This window comes from Chiloscyllium plagiosum, unplaced genomic scaffold (assembly GCF_037043375.1).
Source record: "Chiloscyllium plagiosum isolate Xiang-an unplaced genomic scaffold, Cpla_swu_hap1 HiC_scaffold_49, whole genome shotgun sequence".
NCBI classification, from domain to species: domain Eukaryota; kingdom Metazoa; phylum Chordata; class Chondrichthyes; order Orectolobiformes; family Hemiscylliidae; genus Chiloscyllium; species Chiloscyllium plagiosum.
In genome coordinates, this window is record NW_028270187.1 from 8752907 (window position 1) to 8777497 (window position 24591).

At 42.1% G+C, this 24591-nt stretch overlaps 1 protein-coding gene across 7 annotated transcripts in view; it reads left to right on the forward strand.

Moving 5' to 3' along the window:
- Positions 1–24591, forward strand: part of LOC148135482 (uncharacterized) — a 65075-nt gene that overhangs the window by 36075 nt on the left and 4409 nt on the right. For 4 of the 7 annotated variants that reach the window (XM_087984825.1, XM_087984824.1, XM_087984822.1 and 1 more), the window contains exons 2-6: positions 8085–8208; positions 9662–9697; positions 12524–12814; positions 16602–16931; positions 18415–18510. In XM_087984825.1, coding sequence (XP_087840951.1) covers positions 8178–8208; positions 9662–9697; positions 12524–12814; positions 16602–16931; positions 18415–18510 — 784 coding nt within the window. In that variant the 5' untranslated portion in view covers positions 8085–8177. Of the gene's footprint in view, positions 1–3942; positions 4071–8084; positions 8209–9661; positions 9698–12523; positions 12815–16601; positions 16932–18414; positions 18511–24591 lie in introns of those variants that run through there. The other 3 variants (XM_087984820.1, XM_087984821.1, XM_087984823.1) reach the window with 3 other exon arrangements.

Here is a 24591-nt window from a genome sequence, read left to right on the forward strand (position 1 = left end):
CATTATTTCATTGGAGGCAGTTCAGAGAAGACTTTTCTCATCAGAGGAATTTTCTCATCAGCAAAGTTTAAGCAGGTTGGGAGAATAATATGTGCTGAGGAAAGACAGCAGATCTAGAAACAACTTTGGACATAAAGACAGAGTGGATATATCAAGTCTTTAAAATCATGAAGAAATAAGAATAAGAGTAGACCATTCTGCCCCTTCAGCCTGCTTCATCATTAAATAGGATCGTGGATAATCCGATATTTCTCGCGTCCAATTTCCTGTCCTTTCCCCAAAAACGTGGTTTCCCCAACTGTCACCATTACCCTTAAAATACACAAGAATGATGCCACCATACGTCTCTGTGGCAAGGAGTTCCAAAGACATTCAACCCTCTGACAGAAGTAATTCCTTGGCCTCCTCTGTCATTAATCAGTGCCCCGTTATTCTGAAACTGTACTTTCGGGTCCTAGCCTATCCCATGAGGGGCAACATCCTCTCAGCAATGAGAATGTCAAGCCCTTGCATGTTTCATTGTGATCACTTCTCATTGTCCTCAACTTCCACATGTCAAGTCCCGCTCTGTTTAAACTCTGACGTTTGTTAAAAGTGTAGCTGAGGTATGTTGTGAACATTCCTGTAACCTGTGACCTGAAGGTTCTTGTATTGACAATATAAGGGATACTTTATGGTTGTCTGTAGACAGACTGATACCAGAATAGGTTCATATACAGTATGTTTTGTGGCTGTTTTTGTCTCTAAGTGAATACTGTATTTGTGATTTGTTTAGCAACAAAATACCATTAGCTGTGATCAGACATCCTGATCAGAAATTGGACAATTCATTGGCTGAGTGCCACGTTGTTTCTGGAGGATGAGCACAAATTGAGATGATAGCTACCAGAACAAAGGATTTGTTCGGGAGTGAGCCCTCAAGATCAACATTTGAGAAGTACGTGATCTGATGCTACCTTCAAAAAAGACAGCAAAACATGAGGCAAGAACTACACGGAGAGTATAATTGGTTACTTCATCCAAATCACAGGAGTATTTATTTGAAGTCAAGCTTATAATGTTAGAGCAACAGTTAAATGTGAATTAAATTAAAGTGAGGTAAAGTCAAATAAAATGTGTTAATTATCAAGTTAAGTGAGATGAAGTGAGAAATACATATTGCAATGGGTAGACGTTCACGTTAATACCTAAAGAGTTAAGAAATGGTTTGTTTAATTAAATTCTGAATGAATTGCCCCTCTGCTTCTCAAAAGGGAAGGAACATCTCGAGAGGGTTGAAGCTCTCTTATAGTTAAAACCTCTTCATAGCCCACAAAAACAGTCTCTAAAGCAAACCAGATCAGGAACAATTTGGAATGGGCAACAATATCTGGCCTTACTAGTAATGTTCATATCTGATCAAAGAATTTAAAAGAAGAACACAATATGGAAACAGATTCAGCAACCAGAATCCCTAAACTGCAGATAGATATCATTCAGTCCATTATTTTGCACTGATGCTACAAGGACCATCCCATATCTCATGCCATGGTTAGCTGTCCAACGATGCACAACCCTTAACCCAATTCTAGTCTTGGGCAATCGACCTAAGCTTCACATCGTTGGACTGTGGAATGTTGCTGGAGCACCCAGAGGAAACCCACACAGACACAGGGAAAACATGCAAACTCCCAGCAGGCAGTTGCTGGAGGCTACCTTTGGAAACAGGTTCCACACGCTGGGAAGCAGCCCTATTAACTACTGAGCCACTATGCGGCCCTCGTTAGTGAGCGCTGTCTTGTCCTGTTAACACGGTGAAGGATTTGATCAGATCACCCCTCAACCATCGATATTCTGAATAGAGCAAAATAAACCTCCAAAAGAAACAAAAAGCCAATAACATTGAAAATGATTATTGTGAGAAACTGGGAGACTTACATTCACGAATAGCTGCAAATGGATGTTAGTTTCTGTGAAAAAACCTGGAGTTTTTGAGAATTTTCTCAAGGATTCTAGTAATATTATCTTTCTACCTTTGGGAAAAATATAAGTTTCTACCTTCTCTGATCATAACTCAGGGAATTAAGAATTGAATCTGAATGTATAGTATGTACAGGAATGAAGCATGTGCATAGGTTAGCAATGCTTCTTTTTTTTTGCAAAGGTCGTTTCCTTTCAATAAAGATTTTTGTTTTGTTAATGCTCTTTTGGTTAAATCAGTTTTCAGGAATTTCTAGCTAAATGTTAACGTCTCCTAGAGAGATTGTAAAAATAGCCTCAATTTCCTGTAAGATTCAAGATTTCCACAATAGTTTACATTTTCTGTTGCTGTGTGTGCTTTGCCTAAGCTCTATGATGTATGAAATCAGTATTGCAGGATTGAGAGACAGTCGAATGCTTCAACTTGTCTCCAGATAAACAATAGTGTAGTGTACTCGCTCACAAGCATGTTCATCACTCATAGAGTAGCATCATAGGCAGGGGATTTAGAGGAGCTGTTAGGAAACTCCTTTTCACTAAGAAGGTAGTTGGGAATCTGCAACTCACTTTCTGTAAGTGTGGAGAGGCAGAAACCCTCATCACATTGAAGAACGGTTTCGATGTGCACTTGCAATGCCAAGGCTATGGGACAAGTGCTGGTGAATTGAGATTGGAAAATTTAGCGTTGTTTGCAGATTTGGTGGGCAAAGAACCTCTAATGTGCTGTAGATCTCTACGAGGCTAATAATTGGTGTGAAAGCATTTGTTTACACAACAATGAGTGGCTTCCGTTCAGTCCTAAGACATAACATTGTCATAAACCACGACAGAGCACGCAATGATGTACAAGCATATAACACTATCAAATATTGGCAAAGAGTTAGACCATTCGGCCTATTGAGTCTGTTCCACCATTTGATCATGGCTGTTTCTCAATTCAAGTCTCCTGTCTTCTCGCCATAACCCTTAATCGCCTCACAAACCATGACGTAATCCATCTTTGTCTTGAAGATGCTCAATGACTTTACCTCCCTAGCAGCCTGCAGTAATAAGTTCCACAGAATCACCAGCCTCTGTCTAAAGAAATTCTTACTCTTCTCCGTTCTAAAGGGACGTCCCTTCACTCTCTTTTGGGACCTGGTCAACTTACAAGCACAGCAATGTTTCCTGTGTAATGGGATTTCATCACTCTTTGAAACCCCCAGTTCAAAACATTGTCTTCATGTATTTGTGGAAATTTAAATAAAATGAACAGTGAAATTTGTAACCAGAATAGTTCGCCAAGTTAATACCGACAGTGTTGACACCCAGTGATGGACATGCACATGTTTCAGAACTCGACGTAAGCATTTACTTGTTAATCCATTAAAATTCGTCCCACATCTTTGATATGATTTTATTTGTATCCCTTTAAGTTTTAAACGTGCTATAGTTGCTACTTTCAATTCATGTGTGCAAAAATGCACATATTTTTAGAGTAATGTATTAAAAACGGGTGTTTTTTATGAGTTTTCGTTTAGAGCTGCAAACTCTGTGGGGTCACTAATTTATTGTTGAATGCTGCACGTTTTGCATAGAAGTCAAACAACTTTTTCAACTCTTGTGATTATGCCCAGCATGAAATTTAAAGCTGGCTCTTTTTTTGTTTTTAATATTCAGAGTCAAAAATATAATGTGGACAGATTAGGTGCACTTAAGATGTACAAATAACACGAATGAGTACGCAATGGAACGAGGCACTGATAGCCCTCGCAGAACGAGACTAGGATGGGATTAATAGTGATTAACAAGGCGAGGTCAATTTTGGCTTCGAAAGCCTATTAGAAGCTTTTAGTTATTCACAATTATTTGGAATTCTTCTCACACTTCTTTTTATGGTTATTTCAGATCTCCAGTGTTCATTCAGATTTTTTGTTTTGTTTTGTTTTACTTTACGACTTTAGAGAATTTTCGAATGGAAACGACAGACAATAGTTTAAAGGACAAAATGCCTCCGTTCAGATGGATGGATACGAGGGAATGGAATTCACACTTTTGAAAAAATCCACTTCGACAGGATATTTGTGGGAGCTGATCAGTACTATTGCTGTTCTAGGAAAATATAGAGAGAGGTGCACAAGTTTCCATTTGGGGAAGTTCCTAGAATCATGAATTCAAGCTGAATTCATGCATGTTATTTTGTTTCCCACACTGCAAGAAGTTAGGAGCTGAAATTGCTTCCATTTCCATAAACATAAGATCCAATTCTGGATCTCAGCAGGGAAATGGACAAGGTACCAAAGAAAATAATTGTGTGGAGATATCAGAAATTGTCGTTGCGAATAGATCAAGGTATATTTACTGATACAGACAACTGAAAAATCTTCCTGAATTACCATCATTTGTGCCTTAACTATTCTAAAGTCCCGTAAGGGAGATTATCATTTTCTTCAAATTGTTTGCCCTGTTCGATTTTCCCTGTATTCACTATTTTCCTTTAGGAAAATATGTCTGTCTTCTTTACCTGGTCTGGATGACATAAGGTCATAATATAGAGAGGCACAAATAGGCGATTCAACTCATTGAGTTTGATCTGCCATTCCATCATGATGTATTTCTCAACCCCATTCTCCTGCCTTCTCCATTTAACCTTTGATCCTCATACCAATCAAGAAGCTATCTATCTCTATCTTAAAGACACTCAATGACTTGACTTTCACAGACATCTGCGACAATGAGTTCCACAGATTCATCACTCTCTGGCTGAACAAACTTGTTCTCATCTCAGTTGTAAAAGTTTATTCCTTTAACACAACGTACAGGAGAAACTAAGCAAGTCTGGCAGCATCTGTGGACATAGAGAACAGTTAACAGTAAACATTATAAAGACAGAAATTGTTGGAGAAGTTCAGTAGATGTGATAGCATCTGTGGAGAGAGATGATCAGTGCTTGCCATGTGCGACGTGAATGTGACTTGCCACTTGTAAGCCCAAGCCTGGATGTTGTCCAGATCTTGTTACATTTGAACATAGCCTGCTTCAGTAGCTTAGGAGTATCAAATGGTTCTGAACATTTTACAATCATGGGTGAGCATCCTCACTTCTGACCATACAATGGAGAAAAGATTAATAATGAAGTTGATAAATTAAATTCATTGAACAAGTTTGTGGCAGAAATAATTTAACCTGGGTTCTGTTCATCGAATTGAAAGGTGAAATGGAGCTATTTTATTAAGGTGAAATATTACTAAAATATATTTCATCATTTATACAAAATACCTGGATGTGAACATAGGAGGTACAGTTAGTAAGTTTGCCAATGACACCATAATTGGAAGCGTAGGGGAGAGCGAAGAAGGTTACCTCAGATTACAATGGGATCATGACGAGATGGACAAATGGGCTGATGAGTGGCAGATGTATTTTCCATAAATGCGTTTTGGAAAAGCAAATCATAGCAGGACTTATACCCTTAATGGTAAGATCTTAGGAAGTGTTGCTGAACAAAGGGACCTTGGAGTGCAGTTTCATAGTTCATTGACAGCCGAGTCCCAGGTAGATGGGATAGTGAAGGAGGCATTTATTATACTTTCCTTTATTGGCCAGTATTGAGAATAAGAGTTGGAACGTCATGCTGTGGCATTACGGGACATTGGTTATGCCACTTGTTTGGGATATTACGTGCAATTCTTGTCTTATTCCTGTCAGAAGGATATTGAGAAATTTGAAATGGTTCAAAAAAGATTTAAAAGCATGTTGCCAGGGTTGGAGGATTTGTGTTGTAGGGAGAGGTTGAATCGACTGGGGCGACTTTCCCTGGAGCTTTGGAGGCTGAGGGGTGACCTAATAAATGATTAAAAATCATGAGGAGCATGGATAGGATAAATAGGCAATATCTTTTCGCTGGGGTGGGGGAGTCCAGAACTTGAGGGCATAGGTGTATCGTGAAAGTGGAAAGATATAAAATGGACTTAGGGGTGTGAGAAACGAACCCACTTAATCAATAATTTTCAGTCCCATCAAAGAGTTCCAAAGCAATACATTTATTCGAACATCTTTAAAGATGGGTGGCTCTATGAGGAGAGTCACACCCGACAGTGAAATACAGAGTTTTTTATACTTTCTGAGGGGTCTCTCAACACCCATACACTAAGCAATAAACCTATCATAAGTGTCTATTTCATTTTATCCCCTTATTTGGTTATTCCCTGCACCCAAGCCTAAGCCGATCATACTTATTAATTACCACACTTGTTTTCCTTTTAAATCTGTCTCATTTGGCTGTCACTGTTCGTTACACTCTTCCTGTTATTTTATCCAGTTCCTCTTTTCTAACCTTCTGACTTCTGAGATCATCCTTTACTATTTTGATTGTCCAAAAGGCAGGCCTACAAACCATGAGCTTATTGCGAAATGCCCTTCCTGTTTCTTTTGTGGTCAGTTACAACACTCAAAGTTATTTCTTAGCTTAAAACTATTTCTTTAAAATACTCTCTATATTCGTTAAAACCAACATGCACCTGACAACCTGATTTTTTTTTCTCTCAGGGGCAACTTTTTGACGTGGGGGGTGGAGCATGCATGGAATGAGCTGCCGGGGAAGTGGTGGAGGTTGATGCAATTTAAAACGCATCTGGATGGGAATATGAGTAGGAAGTGCTTCGAGGGATATGGGCTAAGTGCTGGAAAATGGGACTAGATTGGTTTGGATATCTGGTCGGCATGGCCAAATTGGACTGAAGGGTCTGTTTCCATGCGGTACATCTTTATGACCCTATAATATCAATATGGTTGAGATCTAATAAAATATGTGCAGTTTATAATTAACCTGCGTTAGAATAGGATGAATCTTCAACTATCTTGAAACCTCTTTTGCAATTGTGGTTCTACGTTACGTATTCTGCATTACTGGCCATTATCACCGAACTAATAATAATAACAATAATAAGAGTAACAAATTTGAATAGACACAGCATTGAGAGCAAGACATGAGGATGCAATTCTCCAACAAGCTGTCTGCCACATGCTCAAGGGCAGATCAGGATGGGTAATAATTGCTGGCCATGAGTAAATAAAAATAAACTTTATGTCTCCGGAACAAACTTACGAAATGCAAAATCATCTTTTCTTCTCCTGAGGAAACACATTGTTATAATATCACAGCATAGAAACAAATCCTTCAGTCGAACCAGTGCATGCCACACATGATACTAAACTAAACTTTCCACCTGCTCCTGGCCCGCACCCTTCAAAATCAATCCTATTCATGTAGTTATCCAAATGTATTTCAAATGTTGTAATTTTGCTCACAAGCATAAATTTCTCATCCTGCATGCGAATCAACATCTGTGTAAAACAAAAACATGCTGTTTTAAAATATCTCTCCTCTCTCCTTAAAAATATGCCCCCTTGTCTTGAAATTGCCTAATTTAGGGAAAAGACAACTCCCATTAACCTGACTTGTACCCTTGTGATTTTACAACATCATTTCACAACCTCCTACGTGCCAGTGAAAAAAAAAACCCAGCCTTTCCTTATAACTTAAACATTCCATACCCAGCAACATCCTGATTAAATCTCTTCTGAGACCTCTTCAACTTGATAACATCCTTCCTATAACTGGTCCTCAAAGTTATACCAGCACATGATGTAGCAACTGATTTCATAAATTACAGTAGAATTCAAATAGACATCATATATATACATTTTCTTTGACAGTCAATGCTTGCAATCTTCAGATAATGATGCACTTTGGCTTCTAACCACTGGGTAATGATAATATTGTCATAGTACCACTCTCTCCTATTGAGAGAGAGATGACTTGGGGAGGGGGGAGCTTATCTTGCGGGTCAGCATGTCTAAAAAGAGGGATGAGATGGTAGTAATGACAGTTGGATGTGAGAACTGAACCCGTGCTCTTAGTGTGACTGCATCACAAGCCAGCTAGCCAGCCAACTGAGCTAGCCCCCTGTGTAATCTGGCTGAATGGCCTGAAGGCTCCTAGTTATGCAGACTGCATCTGCGCTGACTGCTCAACACCATGTTTTTTTTTTCATGATGAGCAATAGCGTGCGCAATAGAAATAATTTTGTGAAACCACATGACAATTTATCATCTCTGTTCCTGTTTCAAAATGCTCAATGCAGACTGTTGGCTTCAACTAATAGGATACTTAAGCAAGAAAGAAGGCAAACTCAGATCTCAACGTCCAAAGTATCAGGTGGAAATTTCGTCGGAAAATGTTCGCATTTTCAATCTTTCTTACAACTGGTAAGTAGCCTGCCTTCGAAGATGATACAATAGCAGTATTGAGTTAACTTCTGATCGCCTCATTAAAGGAAGGATGTGGAAGCTTTAGACTGGGTACAGAGGAGATTTAACAGGATGCTGCCTGGACTGGAGGGTATATCTTATGAAGAAAGTTTGAGGGCGCTCAGGATTTCTCATTGGAACGAAGAAGGAAGAGAGGTGACTTGATAGGGGTGTACAAGATGATGACAGGCACAGACACAGTGGATAGCCAGAGATATTTTCCCAGGGTGAAAGGCTATCATGGGGGGAAGGGGTACATAATTTTACGGTGTTTGGACGAAGGTTTACTGGAGAAGTCTGAGGTAGGTACTTTACACAGAATGGTGTGAGTGTGTAATACACTGCCAACAGTTCTATGAAGGCAGATACATTAGGGTTGTTTAAGACATTCTTAGATAGGCACGTGGATTGATAGTAAAATGATGGGTATGTAGGTTAGTTTGGGCTTAGTGGCAGATAAAAGGTCCGCACAACATGGAGGGCCGAAGGGCCTGTACTGTGCAGTACTATTTTATGTTCTATGTTTAAATATCCTCAAAAAGGTCCATCAGATTTCTGAAGCATGTTCAGTATTTAAAGCAGCCAAACTGGTTCTGTCCAATTTTGCCATTTTGCCAAGCTGACAAAGAACTGCATTGACACATTTTCTTCGCTATTTAAAAGGCTATCGAGTCAGCATGACCATTTTCAATATCTATAGAATTATGAAAGTTGGTCAACAATGCAGCAATTATGTTTCTGGCACTCTTATAATCCACTTACTTTCAACTCTAGAAATTCTGATATCTTTCATAAAACATACTAAGTCCAAGTTCCCATTAGATATTGTCCATGAAAGGAACTGGCTATTGTTGTGGAACCTGAAATGTTTATTTATAATTTTGCGCATCTCCTATTGACCATTTTTTGTGTACTTTCAAAATTTATTCCAGTTCTTTGGTTGTGCCGTATTTTCCATTGTTCAGCTTTAAGATGAATGATGTCACACTCAAACTTAAAATAAAACTCTGTAGTATAATGGTCACAATTTCCAACAACTCTATGCTGTTATGGTCACTATTTCCCGAGAAAAAGAACAGGAAATAACATCACTACAGTAAATGATGTGACCACAGTAAATGACATCACCAACCCAAAGAAACCCAACATCTAAATGGAAAGCAGGAATTATCAACAGTGCTTTCCCGGAGACATTCTGAATAGGTTACTAGTAGAATGACGAAACGTCTGGAAATGAACCTTCCAGCTTCAGCGAGCAAACCTACATCCACATCTTCCAAAAACAATACAATCCCTTTTCGTGGTCCGACCTCCAAATGTGTCATTACAGAAATTTGCATCTCTGTCTGTCTCCAGATTTTTAAATAGTAACATATTAATATTAATCAATTCCTTTATCACTTCCCAATAGTCCACTTCCACATTTTGGTCGAAATGCAGGAGATATGTGAGTATGAGAATTTAAAATGCATTTAATTCTTTTACATATACTTAACTGTCTAAATGCTTTTCCACTTGATTATCAGATTGATTGATGAGAAACAGTTTAAACAAATGTACGGCTAAAATTTGTATCCAGCTTTATCGACATCATTTTGAAAGTTAATGTTATCGTGCGTCTTTTTATTGTCCGTCTATCATGGAGTGTCACCGATTGGTTGATTATATTTCCTGGCAGTGGACAGAAGAAATAGTGTGAGAATTATAATGAATAATATGAACCTCGTGGCACGATCAGGTTCTGTTGTTTGAAACTTTATAATCATATTATGACCATAAGAAGATTAAACAAAATTTTATAAACATTAGTCGTACAGTCCCAGAGATATATGACACAGCCATCAGATCGATTCTAGTCAAAAGCAGCCACCTCACTATTCTCTAAACCCGTTTTCCCAGAACTTGGTCAAAATCCTTGGTATCACAAGTGTTCATCTAAATTCTTCTTCAATGTGGTGAGGGTTTCTGCCTCTCCCACCCTTACAGACAGTGAGTTTCAGATTCCCCACTGATGTGAAAACATGTTTCCTCACATCCCCTCTAATCCTACTTGCCCTTACCTTCAATCTTTGTCCCTCTCCCGTACTCATTGATCTCTCCGTCAATGAGCAGAAAGTTCTTCCTGTCTACCTTATGCATCCCAATAATGATCCTCTCTAAATATCCTCTGCTGCAGCGAAAATAACCCTTGTTTGTCCACTCGCCCTCTCACTGAAACTCTACAGTCCCAAGGTAACATCCCTCTGCACCCTCTCCTAGTGCTGTCACATCCGTTCTAGAATGTGGATTCCAGATCTGGGCACATTACCCTCGTTCGATGACCGAACCAACACTTTATACAGTCCCTGCATCATCTCCCTGCTCTAAAACTCTGTGCTCTAAAGGCAAGTATTCCCGTACACTTTGATTAATTTCAAACAGTAAGTGGAACTATCAGCTAAAACTGAGTAACTTTAGTCTGAAATCCTTATGCAGTCTTGGTTGTGAGTATGTTCGCCGAGATGGGCAATTGATTTGCAGATATTTCATCCTCTGTCACGGTGACATCTTCAGTGCTTTGTAGCCTCCTGTGAAGTCGTGCTGCACTGTGTCTTCTGGAATTTGGCTCCGTTTCTGCTGCTTCCAGTTCTTCGTTGTAGTGACCGGTATATTGGGTACAGGTCAAGGTGCTTGTTGATGGAGTCCGTGTCCATGCTTCGAAGAATTCACTGGCTGACCTCTGTTTAGCTTGTTCTGTGATCGTTGTCTTGGCCCATTCAAATTTGTTTTCCCTGTCTTCTGTGTGTATAGCTACTCGGGTTAGCTGGTCGTGGTGTTTAGCGGCCAGTTGGTGTTCATGGTTGCAGATTGCTAGTTGTCTGTCTGTACATCATCTACATTATTACGTGCAGTCTTTGCATGGTATTTTGTAAATTATTTTAGTCTTGCACATGCTGGGTAAGGGTGTTTTGTCCTTGTGAGTTGTCTGAGCATGGCTGTCGATTTATGGGCTGACATGAAACCTCATGGTCGGAGAAGTCTGATGTCAACTCGGAGACATTTTTTAAAATCAGGTAGCGTGGCTAATTTGTTAGGACGTGGCATGTCCTTGTCACGTTGGTTGTTAGCCATCTGCGAATGTAGTTGTAGTGATATCCGTTCTTGGTGAAGACTCTGTGCACGTGTTTTTTATTCTCTTTGTAGGCCGGGAGTGCTGCAGAGTGTTGAATCCCTAATACAGATTGTCTCGTGGATGTTCGGGTAGTTGCTGTTGTAATTCAAGATCTGGTCAGGGTGTACTCTTTTGTGGTGCATTCACTGTTCTGTGTTGTTTGTACCATCGCATCCAGGAATAGGAATCGATTGTTTCTTTCCTCCTCCTGTAAATGTGATTCCTGTGAATATGGTATTAATGATCCGGTGTATATTCTCAATTTATGTTCTCTTACTGATGACAAATGTGGCATCGCTGTATCTGATTCAGAGTTTGGGTTAGTCTTGTGCTAGTGCTGCTTGTTCCAATCTTTGCATCACTGCTTCTGCTATGAGCCCAGGGATGGGTGAGCCCATAGGTGTCCCATTGATCTGTTCATATATTTGAATGCGAAGTGTGTCTAGTATTTTGAGTACACAGTCCTTGTTGGTAGGTTTCCACATCATGTTTTCTGTTCTGCCTGTTCAGGAGATTGGAAATAGTCTCTCTAGCCAGAGTTTTGTCAAGTGACATAAACAGTGCTGTTACATCAAATGAGACCATTGCTTCGTGCAAAGGCAGCCTGAAACACGATAAAGGGCAAACAAGAATAAGACTAACAATCCGGATGAACGAACACCAACTAACCACTAAATGCCACGACCAGCTGTCCTGGTAGCCGTACACACAAACGACAAGGACCACAAATTTGACTGGGACAATACAACGATCAAAGCACACGCTAAACAGAGGACAGTGAGAGATTTGATAGAAACAGGCACGGACTCTATCAATAATCACATTGACTTGGACTCAATATAACGGCCACTACAATGAACAACCATAACTGGCAATCAGAAGCAGCAGAAACAGAACCAGATAAACAGTACATAATGTTTCACAGGAGTTTCCAATGCACTAAAGATGCCACCTGGAGAGGGCACAAAACATCTGCAAATCAATTCCCAGCTGAGAACCCAGGCTACAAATCGATGCACAAACATTTTCAATAAAGTTCACATGAAGTCAGCTTATTGTAACAGTTCAGACATTTTGATTAAACATATTCTACAGATGAAATGTTTTAACTGAATTCCGCAGATGATTTCCCCAAGCCAATAGTATCCCTGAATCCATCATATGGAGTGTTTTTGGAAGGAGAGGCAACATCAGTGAATTGTAGCTGCCAATGTCCAGTCACAAGGGTACAATTTTTTTACAATTCCATATGTCATCACAAAGATCTTCATGAAGGACAATGTGAAACATCTTTACCGTTAACACCCTTAAACAGAGGCAAAGCAAGTTACATGTGTGAATGTTTATTTCTGTTGGAGAATGGAACATGGAGAAGATCAGGATTGACTGATCCTGTTCAGATACATGTCGGAGGTATGTCATGAAACCTACGTTTACTTTGTATTTGATGCTTGATTTAATTTTGTCACATGCACTGAGATAAAGTGAAAAGTGTAGCTTCACAAGCTTTACACGCAGATCGTGCCTTACAATGTGCATCAGAGTAACTGAGTAGAGTGCAGAATACAGGGATACAGCTGCAGAGAAGGTACAGAGAGAGACCAGAATTAATATTTGAGAGGTCTGTTCAAAAGTCTGGTAACAATGGGGAAGAAGTTGTTCTTGAATCTGTGCAATCATGTATTCCAACCCTTGTATCGTTTACCTGACGAAAAAGAGTGGCATACAATAAAATTACGGTGGTGGGGATTTCTTGATTATTTTGGTTGCTGTCCTGAGTATCGAAGAGATCAAAAGATGGAAGGTTGGTTTATACGTCGTTCACAACTCTCTGTGATTTCTTGAGCACTTGCTATACTGTGCTGCAGTCAAATATGGTGCAATTATAAAAAAAGTATTAAGGGCAGCTTGTGGACATTCTGCCCTTTGTTAGCCTCCTGAGGAAGTAGAGAACCTGTTAAGCATCCTTGACCATCGCGTTGACATGCGAGGTGCGTGACAGATTGTTTGCAATCATCACTGCCAGGAACTTGTCACCCTCGACCATCTCTACTTCAGCACTATTGATGCATCTGAGGGCATGCCCTCCTCTCTGATTCTTGAAGTCAATGCTGAAATCCTTGATTTTGCTGATTTTGCTGATGTTGTTGTCTTTACAAAATGCTGCTAAGCACACAGTTTCTTTTCTGTATTTCGTCTCATCATTGTTTCACATCTGACCGATAACGGTGGTTATCGGTCAGATAACCTGTGAATGGATTTGGGTGAGAATTTGGCCCCACAGTCGTGAGTGTGTTATGAGTATAGATGTGTGCTGAAACCGCAACCATGTGGGGAATCGGTATTGTGGATTATGATAGAGGAAGCATTGCTGCACATTCTGACTAATTGTGGTCTATGTATCAGGAGTTCGGGATTCAGTTACAGAGGGAGGAGCCGAGACCGAGGTCTCAGAATTTAGAAATGGGTTCGTTTGGAATTATGGTGTTGAACGCGGAGCTGTAGTCAGACACTGACGTAGGTGTCCTTGCTATCCAGAAGTTCCAGGGATGAGCATAGTGATGTCTGCTGGGGACAGTTAAAACACTGACATTGATCTAACAATGTGTAAAAGTGCCCAGGTACATCCGGTACACAAAATGCAAGACAAATCCAACCGACCAATTACCGCCCAATTAGTCTACTCTCCGTCATCAGTATAGTGATGGAAGGGGCCATTAAATTGTGGGCGGTACGGCGGTACAGTGGCACAGTGGCTAGCACTGCTGCCTCACAGCGCCGGAGACCCGGGTTCAATTCCTGCCTCAGGCGACTGACTGTGAGGAGTTTGCACGTTCTCCCCGTGTCTGCATGGGTTTCCTCCGGGTGCTCCGGTTTCCTCCCACAGTCCAAAAATGTGCAGGTAAGGTGAATTGGCCATGCTAAATTGCCCGTAGTGTTAGGTAAGGGGTAAATGTAGGGGTATGGGAGGGTTGCGCTTCGGCGGGTCGGTGTGGGCCTGTTTCCACACTGTAATGTAATCTAAAATGTGCTATCAAGCAGGTCCTGCTCAGCCACAATCTGCTGAGTGCCGCCCCGTTTTGGTTTGGCCAGGATCCATCAGATCCAGATCTCAATACAAATCTCAATCTCAGTTCAAACGTGGAAAAAAGAGTTGAATTCCATGGTTGAGGTTAGCTTCATACCTCGCACAAAAGAAGATGGTTATGGTTATGGAGGGTCAGTCATCTCAGCTTCGGGACATCACTGCAGGAGTCCCTCAGGGTCGCGTCTTCCACGCAACAATCTTCAGCTGCTTCATCAACGGCCTTTCCTCTGTCAGAATGACAGAAGTGATGATATTCGGCAATGATTGCACAGAGTTTAGCGTCATTTGTGACTCCTCAGGTACTGAAGCAGTTCATGTTTAAACGCAACAAGTTCTGGACAATATCAGGCTTGGGCCAACAAGTGGCAAGGAACATTCGCACCACACAAATGCCAGACAATGGCCAAAGGAAACTGTGAGAAGTAACGGGAATACAGACTACTGGGATAATGGTAAGACTCTTGGTAGTATCAGTGAGCAAAGAGATCTCGGTGTCCATGTGCATAGATCCTTGAGAATTGACACCCTGGTTGATAGTTTTGTTGAGAAGGCGTATGGTTTGTGGGTAGAGGGATTTAGTTTCGGAGCCATGAGGTCATGTTGCAGCTGGACAAAATTCTGGTGCGGCCGCGCTTGAAGTCATGTGTACATGTTGGTCGCTGCATTATAGGAAAGTTGAGGAGGCATTTGAACGAGTGCAAAGGAGATTTTGCAGGATGTTGCCTGGCATGGTGGGGGGGCCTTATGAGCAAAGGGTGAGGGACATCAGGCTGCTTTTGTTCGAGAGACGAAAGTTGAGAGGTGACTTATTCGAGACATACAAGATAATCACATGATTGGATCGGGTGGATAGTGAGAGCTTTTACCTCGGGCGATGCTGGCTAGCACGAGGGGACACAGCTTTAAATTGAAGGATGGGTGACTTCAGAGGTAGATTCCTTGCTCAGAAAGTAGTAGGGGCGTAGAATGCCCTGCTTGCAAATGTAGTAGACTCACCAACTTTACTGGCATTTAAATAGTTATTATATAAATATATGGATAATAATGTTATAGTGTAGGTTAGATGGGCTTCAGATCGGTTTCACATGTCAATGCAACGTCGATGGCCGAGGGGCCTGTGCTAGACTGTATTGTTCTATGTTCCATCGCAAGTAAGAGATGCTCTAACCACCTCCGTTTGACGTACAATGGTATTACCTTCACGGAATCTCCTACTGTCAACATGGTTGAGATTACCATTGACAGGAAGGTCAGCTGGACTCACCACGTAAAACACAGTGGCTCCAACAGCCGTTCGGGGATGAGGGATACTACGGTGAGTAACTCACCTCCTGAAACCCTAAAATCGATACACAAAGCACAAGTCAGGAGTGTGATGGAAACGACCCCACATGCGTGAATTGGGGCAGCCGCAACAACATTAAAACACTTGACATCATGCAGGACAAAGCGACCCGCTTGATTGGCACATCTACAAGCTTTCAATCTCAGTACCACCAGTGTTCAGTAACAGCAGCATGTACTATTTACAAGATGCACTGCAGAAATTCTCCATATATCCTTAGCACCTTCCAAACCCACGACCACTTCCATGTAGAAGGACGAGGGCAGGAGATACTTGGAAACATCACTACCAGCAAGTTCCCCTCCAAGCCACTCACCACCCTGACTTGGAAATATACCACCTTTCCTTTCGCAGTCATTGGACAAAATCCTGGATTTCCCTCTCGACCGGCATTGTGGGTAAACCGACAGCAAATGGACTGCAGCGATTCAAGAAAGCAGTTCCCACCAGTTTCTTAAGGGCAAATAGGGACGGGCTATCAATGCTGGCCAGCTAACGATGCCAAAGTCCCATAAATGAAAAACAAAAACTCAATACTAACATTATGTAGTGTACTATTTTATAGGATGATATCAGTTAAGGTTTTTTTGGTTAACATTTACTTTGCAACATGTTTATGCATTTGATTTAAAAATTTTGCTATGAAGATCTCTCTTTCTGGACTTTGCAATTGTTTTCTTCCACACTTTCTTCTTTCGAGTGTTTTGATTTTTTAAAAAATACGATTGTTCTTTTTTGTAAAAGTCTACTTTAAAATTATGGAACAGATCAACTCTCCAAACCGAATATCAAAGCGTTGTCAGATTCCGATGCCAATTCAAGCAGGGACATTGTATCGATTTCCTGCCAAGGTGATATTCGGCCCAGTGGAGGAATATTCTCCTTTTACAATAGTCGGAGGAAAGATTTTAGACAGGAACATCATGTGACTGGTCTTGAAGATACTGCGGTCATTACCATCAACATCCATGAACATTCCTCTGCAGGAAACTACAGTTGTCGATATAAAACAGAGGTAAACGGACGTTCCATTCTTTCCCCGTTCAGCCAATCTGTTTCAGTCACAGAGAAAAGAAAGGACGATCACACATCAAAAGGTAATTATATGTTCGTGAAATTCTTCCTCATTTTCATAAATACATGCAGGTAAAGAAATTTACTGCTAGTTTTTTTTAATCCAATTTGATAGTTGCAAGAAATTCTGTTCAATGATTGATAGTGCTTCAGGCTTTATGTCTGTCCTCTGCCCTTGATGTAACTTGATGCAATTTGATCAAAGGTCTGAGCGTGGGTTATAAGCCCTTTCTCCTGTTAGGCGTCTCCCTAATTCTGAATTGGATGACGTCATCTTGATGCACAAACAATGCCAGATACTACTGCCATTGTTCAATGGGATATAACACTTGGGCATTGACAGAGACTGTCTGTGCATTGTCAGGCATAACCATTCGACAATCCAGGGCCCCAATTTTCGTAGCACGGTTAATTTTGAGTTGCACAGAAGGATGCATTTTTGTGAATTCAACAGAGCAGCTGAAACGTCTCCGAGGTTATCCCCCAGAGTAGGGGAAATAATCAAAATAACAAACAGTGGACATGCCCAGTGAATGCTTTTGTGCAAAAATGGATGAGTGGGAGATTTCAAATTTCATGTCCTACAGTCCCGAAACAGGCCCCTCCACTCATAAAATATGTGCTAATGAATAACAGCTTATTTATTCTCTACTCCCACTGGCCAACCCATAGCCTTTTTTGCCTTGGCATTGTGAATACGTATCCACAGCCCCCTTCAATGGGATGAGAATTTATGCCTCTCCTACCATTACAGGCAGTGAGTTCCAGATTTCCCACAACCCTTTGGGTCTTCACAAAATCCTCTCATCGCTTGTAAACTGTCTGCCCGTTATCTTCAATCCATTTCCCCCTCACCGTCTCCCCAGTCATTGCTACAGTCAAGTGGCAAAGTTTCTTCTGTCAAACTAATCCCAGCCAGCATCATTTTATGGATGTCAATCATGTCACAATCTTTGAATATTCTTTGTTCTAAGGAGAATAACGCAGTCTGTCCAATCTCTCTCCACGAAAACTCTCCAGGCCCCCAAGGCAACATTCTATTAAATCTTCCTCTACAGCCACACGTAGTGACTGTTATGGGACAGACCAGATATTCGCTCCTACTCAATTCTCAGGAACAGTAAGCTTTTAAATATTGATTAGCTATATTGCTTGTTTAAGTTGGAATGTATGTCCAAAAGAGGACCATCTACTGTTTCAAAATGGATATTATTCTCAGTGGTGAAGCTGAAAATGTGTTGCTGGAAAAGCGCAGCAGGTCAGGCAGCATCCAGGGAACAGGAGAATCAACGTTTCAGGCATAAGCCCTTCTTCAGGGCTTATGCCCGAAACGTTGATTCTCCTGTTCCCTGGATGCTGCCTGACCTGCTGCGCTTTTCCAGCAACACATTTTCAGCTCTGATCTCCAGCATCTGCAGACCTCACTTTCTCCTCATTATTCTCAGTGGGACATACTGATGTTTCTTTGCCGTTCATTAATGTGACTCATTCTTTTGCAATACATAGCTGCCCAGAAGAGATTATATATGTTCGTTGGACTGGGATGTGCTGCTGTGATCATTGTTTTACTTGTGGTGCTGTGCCTTCTTATTGTCAAGAAAGGTAACTTATTCAAAAGTATAATATAATTGGTTAGGAGGGATGCGATAGTATTGGGAGAGGGTGAAGAGGAAGATTTACTAAGGGACAGTGGGGAATCTTGAACTTGCTGCCTGGAAAAGTGGGAGAAAACGGTTTAGATGTGCCGTTGCCATGCCAAGGCAATCGGTCAAGCGCTGAGGAAATGGGATTAGAAACGTTTTTGACCAGCACAGATCAGCATGGGACTGAGGTGTATTTTCCTGTGCTGTAGACTTGTATAACTGTGACAGTTTAGTGGGAAACTTGGAAACGTGAACAGATAGTTGTGATCAAGGTTTATGTCGTATTAATATTGTTTGAAAATATAGGTTCAATCAGGCCCTGGGAGTGTTTTGAACAGAGGTGCCTGAGAGTGTTTTGAACAGAGGTGCCTGAGGGTGGGGGTGTGTGTGGAGGCACATAATTCCTCTAAAGTGGCATCACAGGTAGACAGAGTGGTGAATAAAGTGTTTGGCACACTACCCTGTATTGGTGAGAGCCTTGAGAACAGGATTTGGGACTTCTTATTGTGGCTTTAAAGGATATTGTTTCGGCCACTTTTGAAATAATACATAGAGTTCTGGTCATCCTGCTATAGGAAGGATGTTGTTAAACTAGAATAAATATATTTAAACAATTACAAGGAAGTTGCTGGGACTGAAGGGTTTGTGTTATAAGGTGAGGCAAGATGGACTGGGATTTTTTTTTTCTCAGGAGTGTCGAAGGCTGAGGGGTGATCTTATGATGGTAAGATAATCTAAGGTATGGATAGGGTGAATAGATAAGGTCTTTTTCAAAGAGTATTGAAGTCCCAAAATAGAGAGCATAGGTTTATGGTGAGGGGAGAATGCTGCAAAAGGGACCTCAGGTTCAACTTTATTGAGTAGAGGCTGGTGAGTATATGGAACGGGTTTGCAGAGGAAGTGGTAGAGGTGAGCAAAATTACAACATTAAAAAGACATTTGGATAGGTACATGGACAGGAAAGTTCTACAGGGATATGCACCAAATGCAAGTAATTAGGACGAGTAGAGTTTGAGAAATCTGGTCAGCATCGACAAATGGGACTTAAGGGCCTGTATGACTCTAAGGTTCTAAAGGTTTTAGTTTTGTGTGTTCAGATCAGCTAGACACAGAGTTTACTTTCATTTTGGTTTATTCAGTGAATGACACTGGCGCATCTGGAGATTTGTTCTGTTCATATTCTTTGAAATGGGCTCTTTAAAATACTGATGTAAAATGTTCAGTTCATTAGACAGAAAAGGTAGACGTGAGGATAAGTAGCAGTTGATAGGTACAAAAAGGAGTCCGAAAAGAATGTTTTTTTCAGAAAAATGAAGGAGAGGTCAATTCACTTTTAGAGACGAGGTTCTGAAGAGCAGAGGTAATAGATCCTGACCTGAACAGTGATGCCCACATTACATGAATGTATTTAAACAATAGCCATCAGACTTGAAAGACAATTAACGATAAGTCAATCACTAACTTTCAATTGTAACTCCAGAAATTAGGCATAGGTTGCAAGAGCTAGTACATGGGGCCATCAGGCATTTTGTCCTTAACTCTGCAATAGTGCCCCAGTAACATTCAGATATAGAGAGACGTTTTTGTGTTGGCAATGAGGGCCTCATAGTAACCATTCAGTACATTTGTATTTTTTAGCCCTCTTGGCCTTTGATACATTCATAGGAGGTGTCCAATCGCGGTCGCTTTCCCTCCATACAGAGCCACAGCTTAACTCAAAAAGACAGGGGATGGTGTATTCTCAAATCTAATAGAGAAGCGTTTGTGAAGTAAAGCTGTGAAGGGGACAGGAGCCAGAGGCAGGTATGTGGAGTTAGTCCACTGATCAGCCATGATGTTCTTGAATGGCACAAAAGGCTTGAGGGCTGAACAGCCTGCTGATGTCGCTACTTTCCTAAGTGCAAAAGCAATGGGTGGCCGATAAACAAAACAAAATATTTGGCAACTGCACCAGAATGTATTGGGTCAAAATTACAATCTCTCTACCTTGACTTCAACCAGAGTTAGAATCCTAGTTAGAACCAGTCCAGCCTCTTCACCCACTCCAATCTCTCGCCCTCACAACGCACAGCCCTCCACTCCCTCTGCGCCAACCCCAACCTCACCATCAAACCTGCGGTCAAAGGGGGTGTGGTGGTCATTTGACGCACTGACCTCTACAGCGCTGAAGCCAGGCACCTACTCGAATGCACCTCCTCCTACGACCCCCTCAAACATGACCTCACCAAGCCATCATCTCCCAGACCATACACAACCTCATCATCTCAGGGGATCTCCCACCCACATCGTCCAAACCCATAGTTCTGGAACCTCACACTGCCAGATTCTACCTCCTACCCAATATTCACAACCCTGACCTACCCAGGCTGACCTATCGTCTCAGCCTGCTCCTGCCCCACTGAACTGATCTCCACCTACCTTGATACTGTCCTGTCCGCTTGTTTCAGGAACTCCCTACATTCGTTTGGGAGACCACCCACGCCTTCCACTTCCTCCAAGACTTCCGTTTCCCCAACCACCAATGCTTCACCTTCACCATGGACATCCAATCTCTCTCCACCTGCAATACCCATGGCCAGGACCTCCAAGCCCTCCATTTATTCCTCTCCCGTTGTCCCCACCAGTACCCTTCCACTGACACTCTTATTCATTTGGCTGAACTGGACCTCACACTCAATAATTTCTCCTTCCATTCCTCCCACTTACTCCTGACAAAAGGAGTAGCCATGGGCACCCGCATAGGCCCCAGCTATGCCTGTCTCTTTTTCGGCGACGTAGAACAGTCCATCTTCGAGAGATGCACCGGCACCACTCCCCACCTCTTGCTCTGCTACATTGATGACTGCATCAGTGCCACATCGTGCTCCCATGAGAAGGTCAAACAATTCATAAACTTTGCCAACACATTCCATTCCAAACTTAAAATCACCTGGACCATCCCTGCCACTTCACTCCCCTTCCTAGACCTCTCCAACTCCATCCAGAAGGACCGACTTAACACTGACATTTTACAGACCCATCAACTCCCACAGCTACCTGGATTACACCTCCTCCCACCCAACCTCCTGATTAAATGCTATCCCATGTTCCCAATTCCTCCACCTCCGCCACATCTGCTCTCAGGAGTATCAGTCCCACCACAGAACACACCAGAAGACCCAATTGCCCTCCCACATGTTTGAAGATGCCCTTCAATGCATCTCATCCACGTCCCGCACGTCCGCCCTCATCTCCCCTCCAACTGCAGTAAGTACAGAACCCCTCTGCTTCTCACCTTCTCTTGCACCAACATCCGCATAAATCACATCATCTGCCGACATTTTCGCCACCTACAAACGGACCGCACCGCCAGGGATGTAGTTCCCTCCCAAACCCTATCTGTTTTCCAGAAAGACTGTTCCCACCATGACTACCTGGTCAGGTCCACGCCATAACAAGTGACCATCCCCTCCTTGCATCCTTGCACCTTCCCCTGCCACCGCAGTAATTGTAAAACCTGCACCCACACCTCCCCCCTTACATCCACCCAAGGCCTCATAAACCTTCCACATTCATCAAAGTTTCACCTGTACTTCGAAACATGCTATTTATTGTTTCTGTTGCTCGCGATGTATTCTCCTCTACATTAGGGAGGCTGGATGCCTTCTCACAGAGTACTTTAGACAACATCTCCGGGCCACTCACACCAAGCCATTCCACCACCCAGTGGCCGAATATTTCAACTCCCACTCCTGCTCTGCTGAGGGCATGCAGGCCCTGGGCCTAGAACAAAGAATATAGAAATTCTAGAGCCTCCTCCGTCACCACTCCCTCCCACCCGACGTCTTGAAGAAGAAAGCCTTATCTTCCACCTTGACACTCATAAAACACCATGTCCATCAATATGGACTTAACCAGTTTCCTCATTTCCCTTACCTGCACTTTACCCCAGTTTCAACCTTCCAGCTCAATACCGCCCTCCTTACCTGTCCCGCTTGTCAATCCTCCTTCCCACCTATCCGCTCCACCCTCGACCCTGACCTATCACCCTTACGCACACCTCCATCCGCCTATTGCACTCTCAGCTCCCTTCTCGCCAATGCCACCTCCTCCCATTTATCTCTCCACCCCTGATGGTCTCGGCCTCATTTCTGATGAAGGACTCCAGTCCTAACCGTCGATTTATCTGCTCCTTGTATGCTTTAAATATATTGTCAAGCACTCCGTTCAGTGCAGTCATTTCACAAACTTCACGAGGGAGCAGTCTTTCTGAAGCAGTTAGGATGGATCACTCACTCACTGTCCTTAACAATATCCAGTCTCCACAGGGCAGGCCAGTTGCTCAGTGGTTAGCACTAACGCCTCCCAGCACCAATGATTTGGATTCAATTCCTTCCTTGGGTGACTTCTTTCACACTAGTTTTTGATGTTATAAAGCTGGAAAGGGTTCAGAACAGATTTACCAGAATGTTGCAAGCAAAGGAGAGCTTGAGTTCTGAGAGACTGGGGTTTTTTTTTCAAGAGAATTCCGACACAGTGGAAACAGGCCATTGGGCCCAATATGTCCATACCGACCGTTTGAAAAGCATTCCACTGAGGCCCATACTCCTACCTGTTCTCGATTACCCTGAATTCCACATAACTAAAACGCTTAACCTACGCATCCATGGATGCTGTGGGCAATTAGCATCACTCCTGGACTCAGTGTTTAAAACTGCTGTCTCACAGCGGCAGGGACCCAAAAGCTGTTCCACCCGCTGGCGATTGCCTGTGTGGAGTTTGCACATTCTCCCCTTGTCTGCATGGGTTATCTCCCGGTATTCAAGTTTCCTCCCACGAACCAAAGATTTGTAGGTTAGGTAAATTGACCATGCTAAATTGCTCATATAGTACAGGCTAGGTGGATTAGGTAAGGGAAACGTAGGGTTAGCGGGACAGGGTATGGATTTGAGATCTTCTTTAGAAGGTCAGTGCGGATTTGGTGAGCTGAATGGCTTGATTCTACACTGTAGGACTTCTAAGTCGTTGATCTTTCATTGGAAAGCAGGAGGTTAAGAGGTGGCCTTATTGCGATTTATAGATAACTATAATCAAGATGAAAAGCGGGTGTCATTTCGCTAAGGTGGGGCGGGGGTTGGGTGGGAGTTCAAGATTGCAGGGCATATTCTTAAGGTTAGAGGAGAAATATTTTAAAATGACTTGAGGGGTATTATCGTTATCACAGAGTGTCTTTTGTGTGGAATGAACTTCAAGAGGAAGTGGCGTGTGTGGATATAGTTGCAATGTTTAAATGACACTTCCATAAGCACATGATAAAGAAATGTCTGGAGATATATAGGTCATGAGCAGGCAGGTGGGACAAGTTTAGTTTGGGACTACGGTTTGGCCTTGAACTGGTTGGAGAGAAGGTCTTGTTTCTGTGCTGTATGACTCTATGACTATCTGAATGGTGTTTGCATGTTCTCCTAATTGACTGGTTGGATTTCTATCTACTGTCCAAAGTTGTGCAGGTTAGCCGGATTGGCTTTATTAAATTATCCCGAAGTATTCGGGGTGTGTGGTCTCGGTGGATTAGCTGTAGGAAAGTTGGGTATGCAGGCAGAGGGTCAGGGTAGGTCTGGCTGGAATGTTCATTGGAAGGGGCAAATGGCCTGTATCTGCGCAGCGGGGGGTACTAAGCTGTAACAGGAAAAGCATGACTTTTTTGTCTTCTATTCTGCTCCTTATGTTTCGAATGTTCATATTCTTAATGCGTATTGTTTTTTTTTCTTTTTGGGAGATTTCAGTTTAAATGTTTGATTCTGTCCAGTTTGACACCAAATGTTTTGGATTCATAAAAAAAACGAAATTGCAGCAGAAACTGAAGAATTCTTGCAGTGTCTATGGAGAGTGGGAGAGAAACAGAGTTAACATTTCAAGTCCATAGCGCCATAAGAAATGGGAACAGGAGCAGGCCTTTCACTCCATAGAGCCTACTTCATCATTCAATAGAATTGTGGCTGATCGGACACTGCTCACATTCTCTTTCCTGCACCTCTCCTTGATTCCTTGACTGATGAAT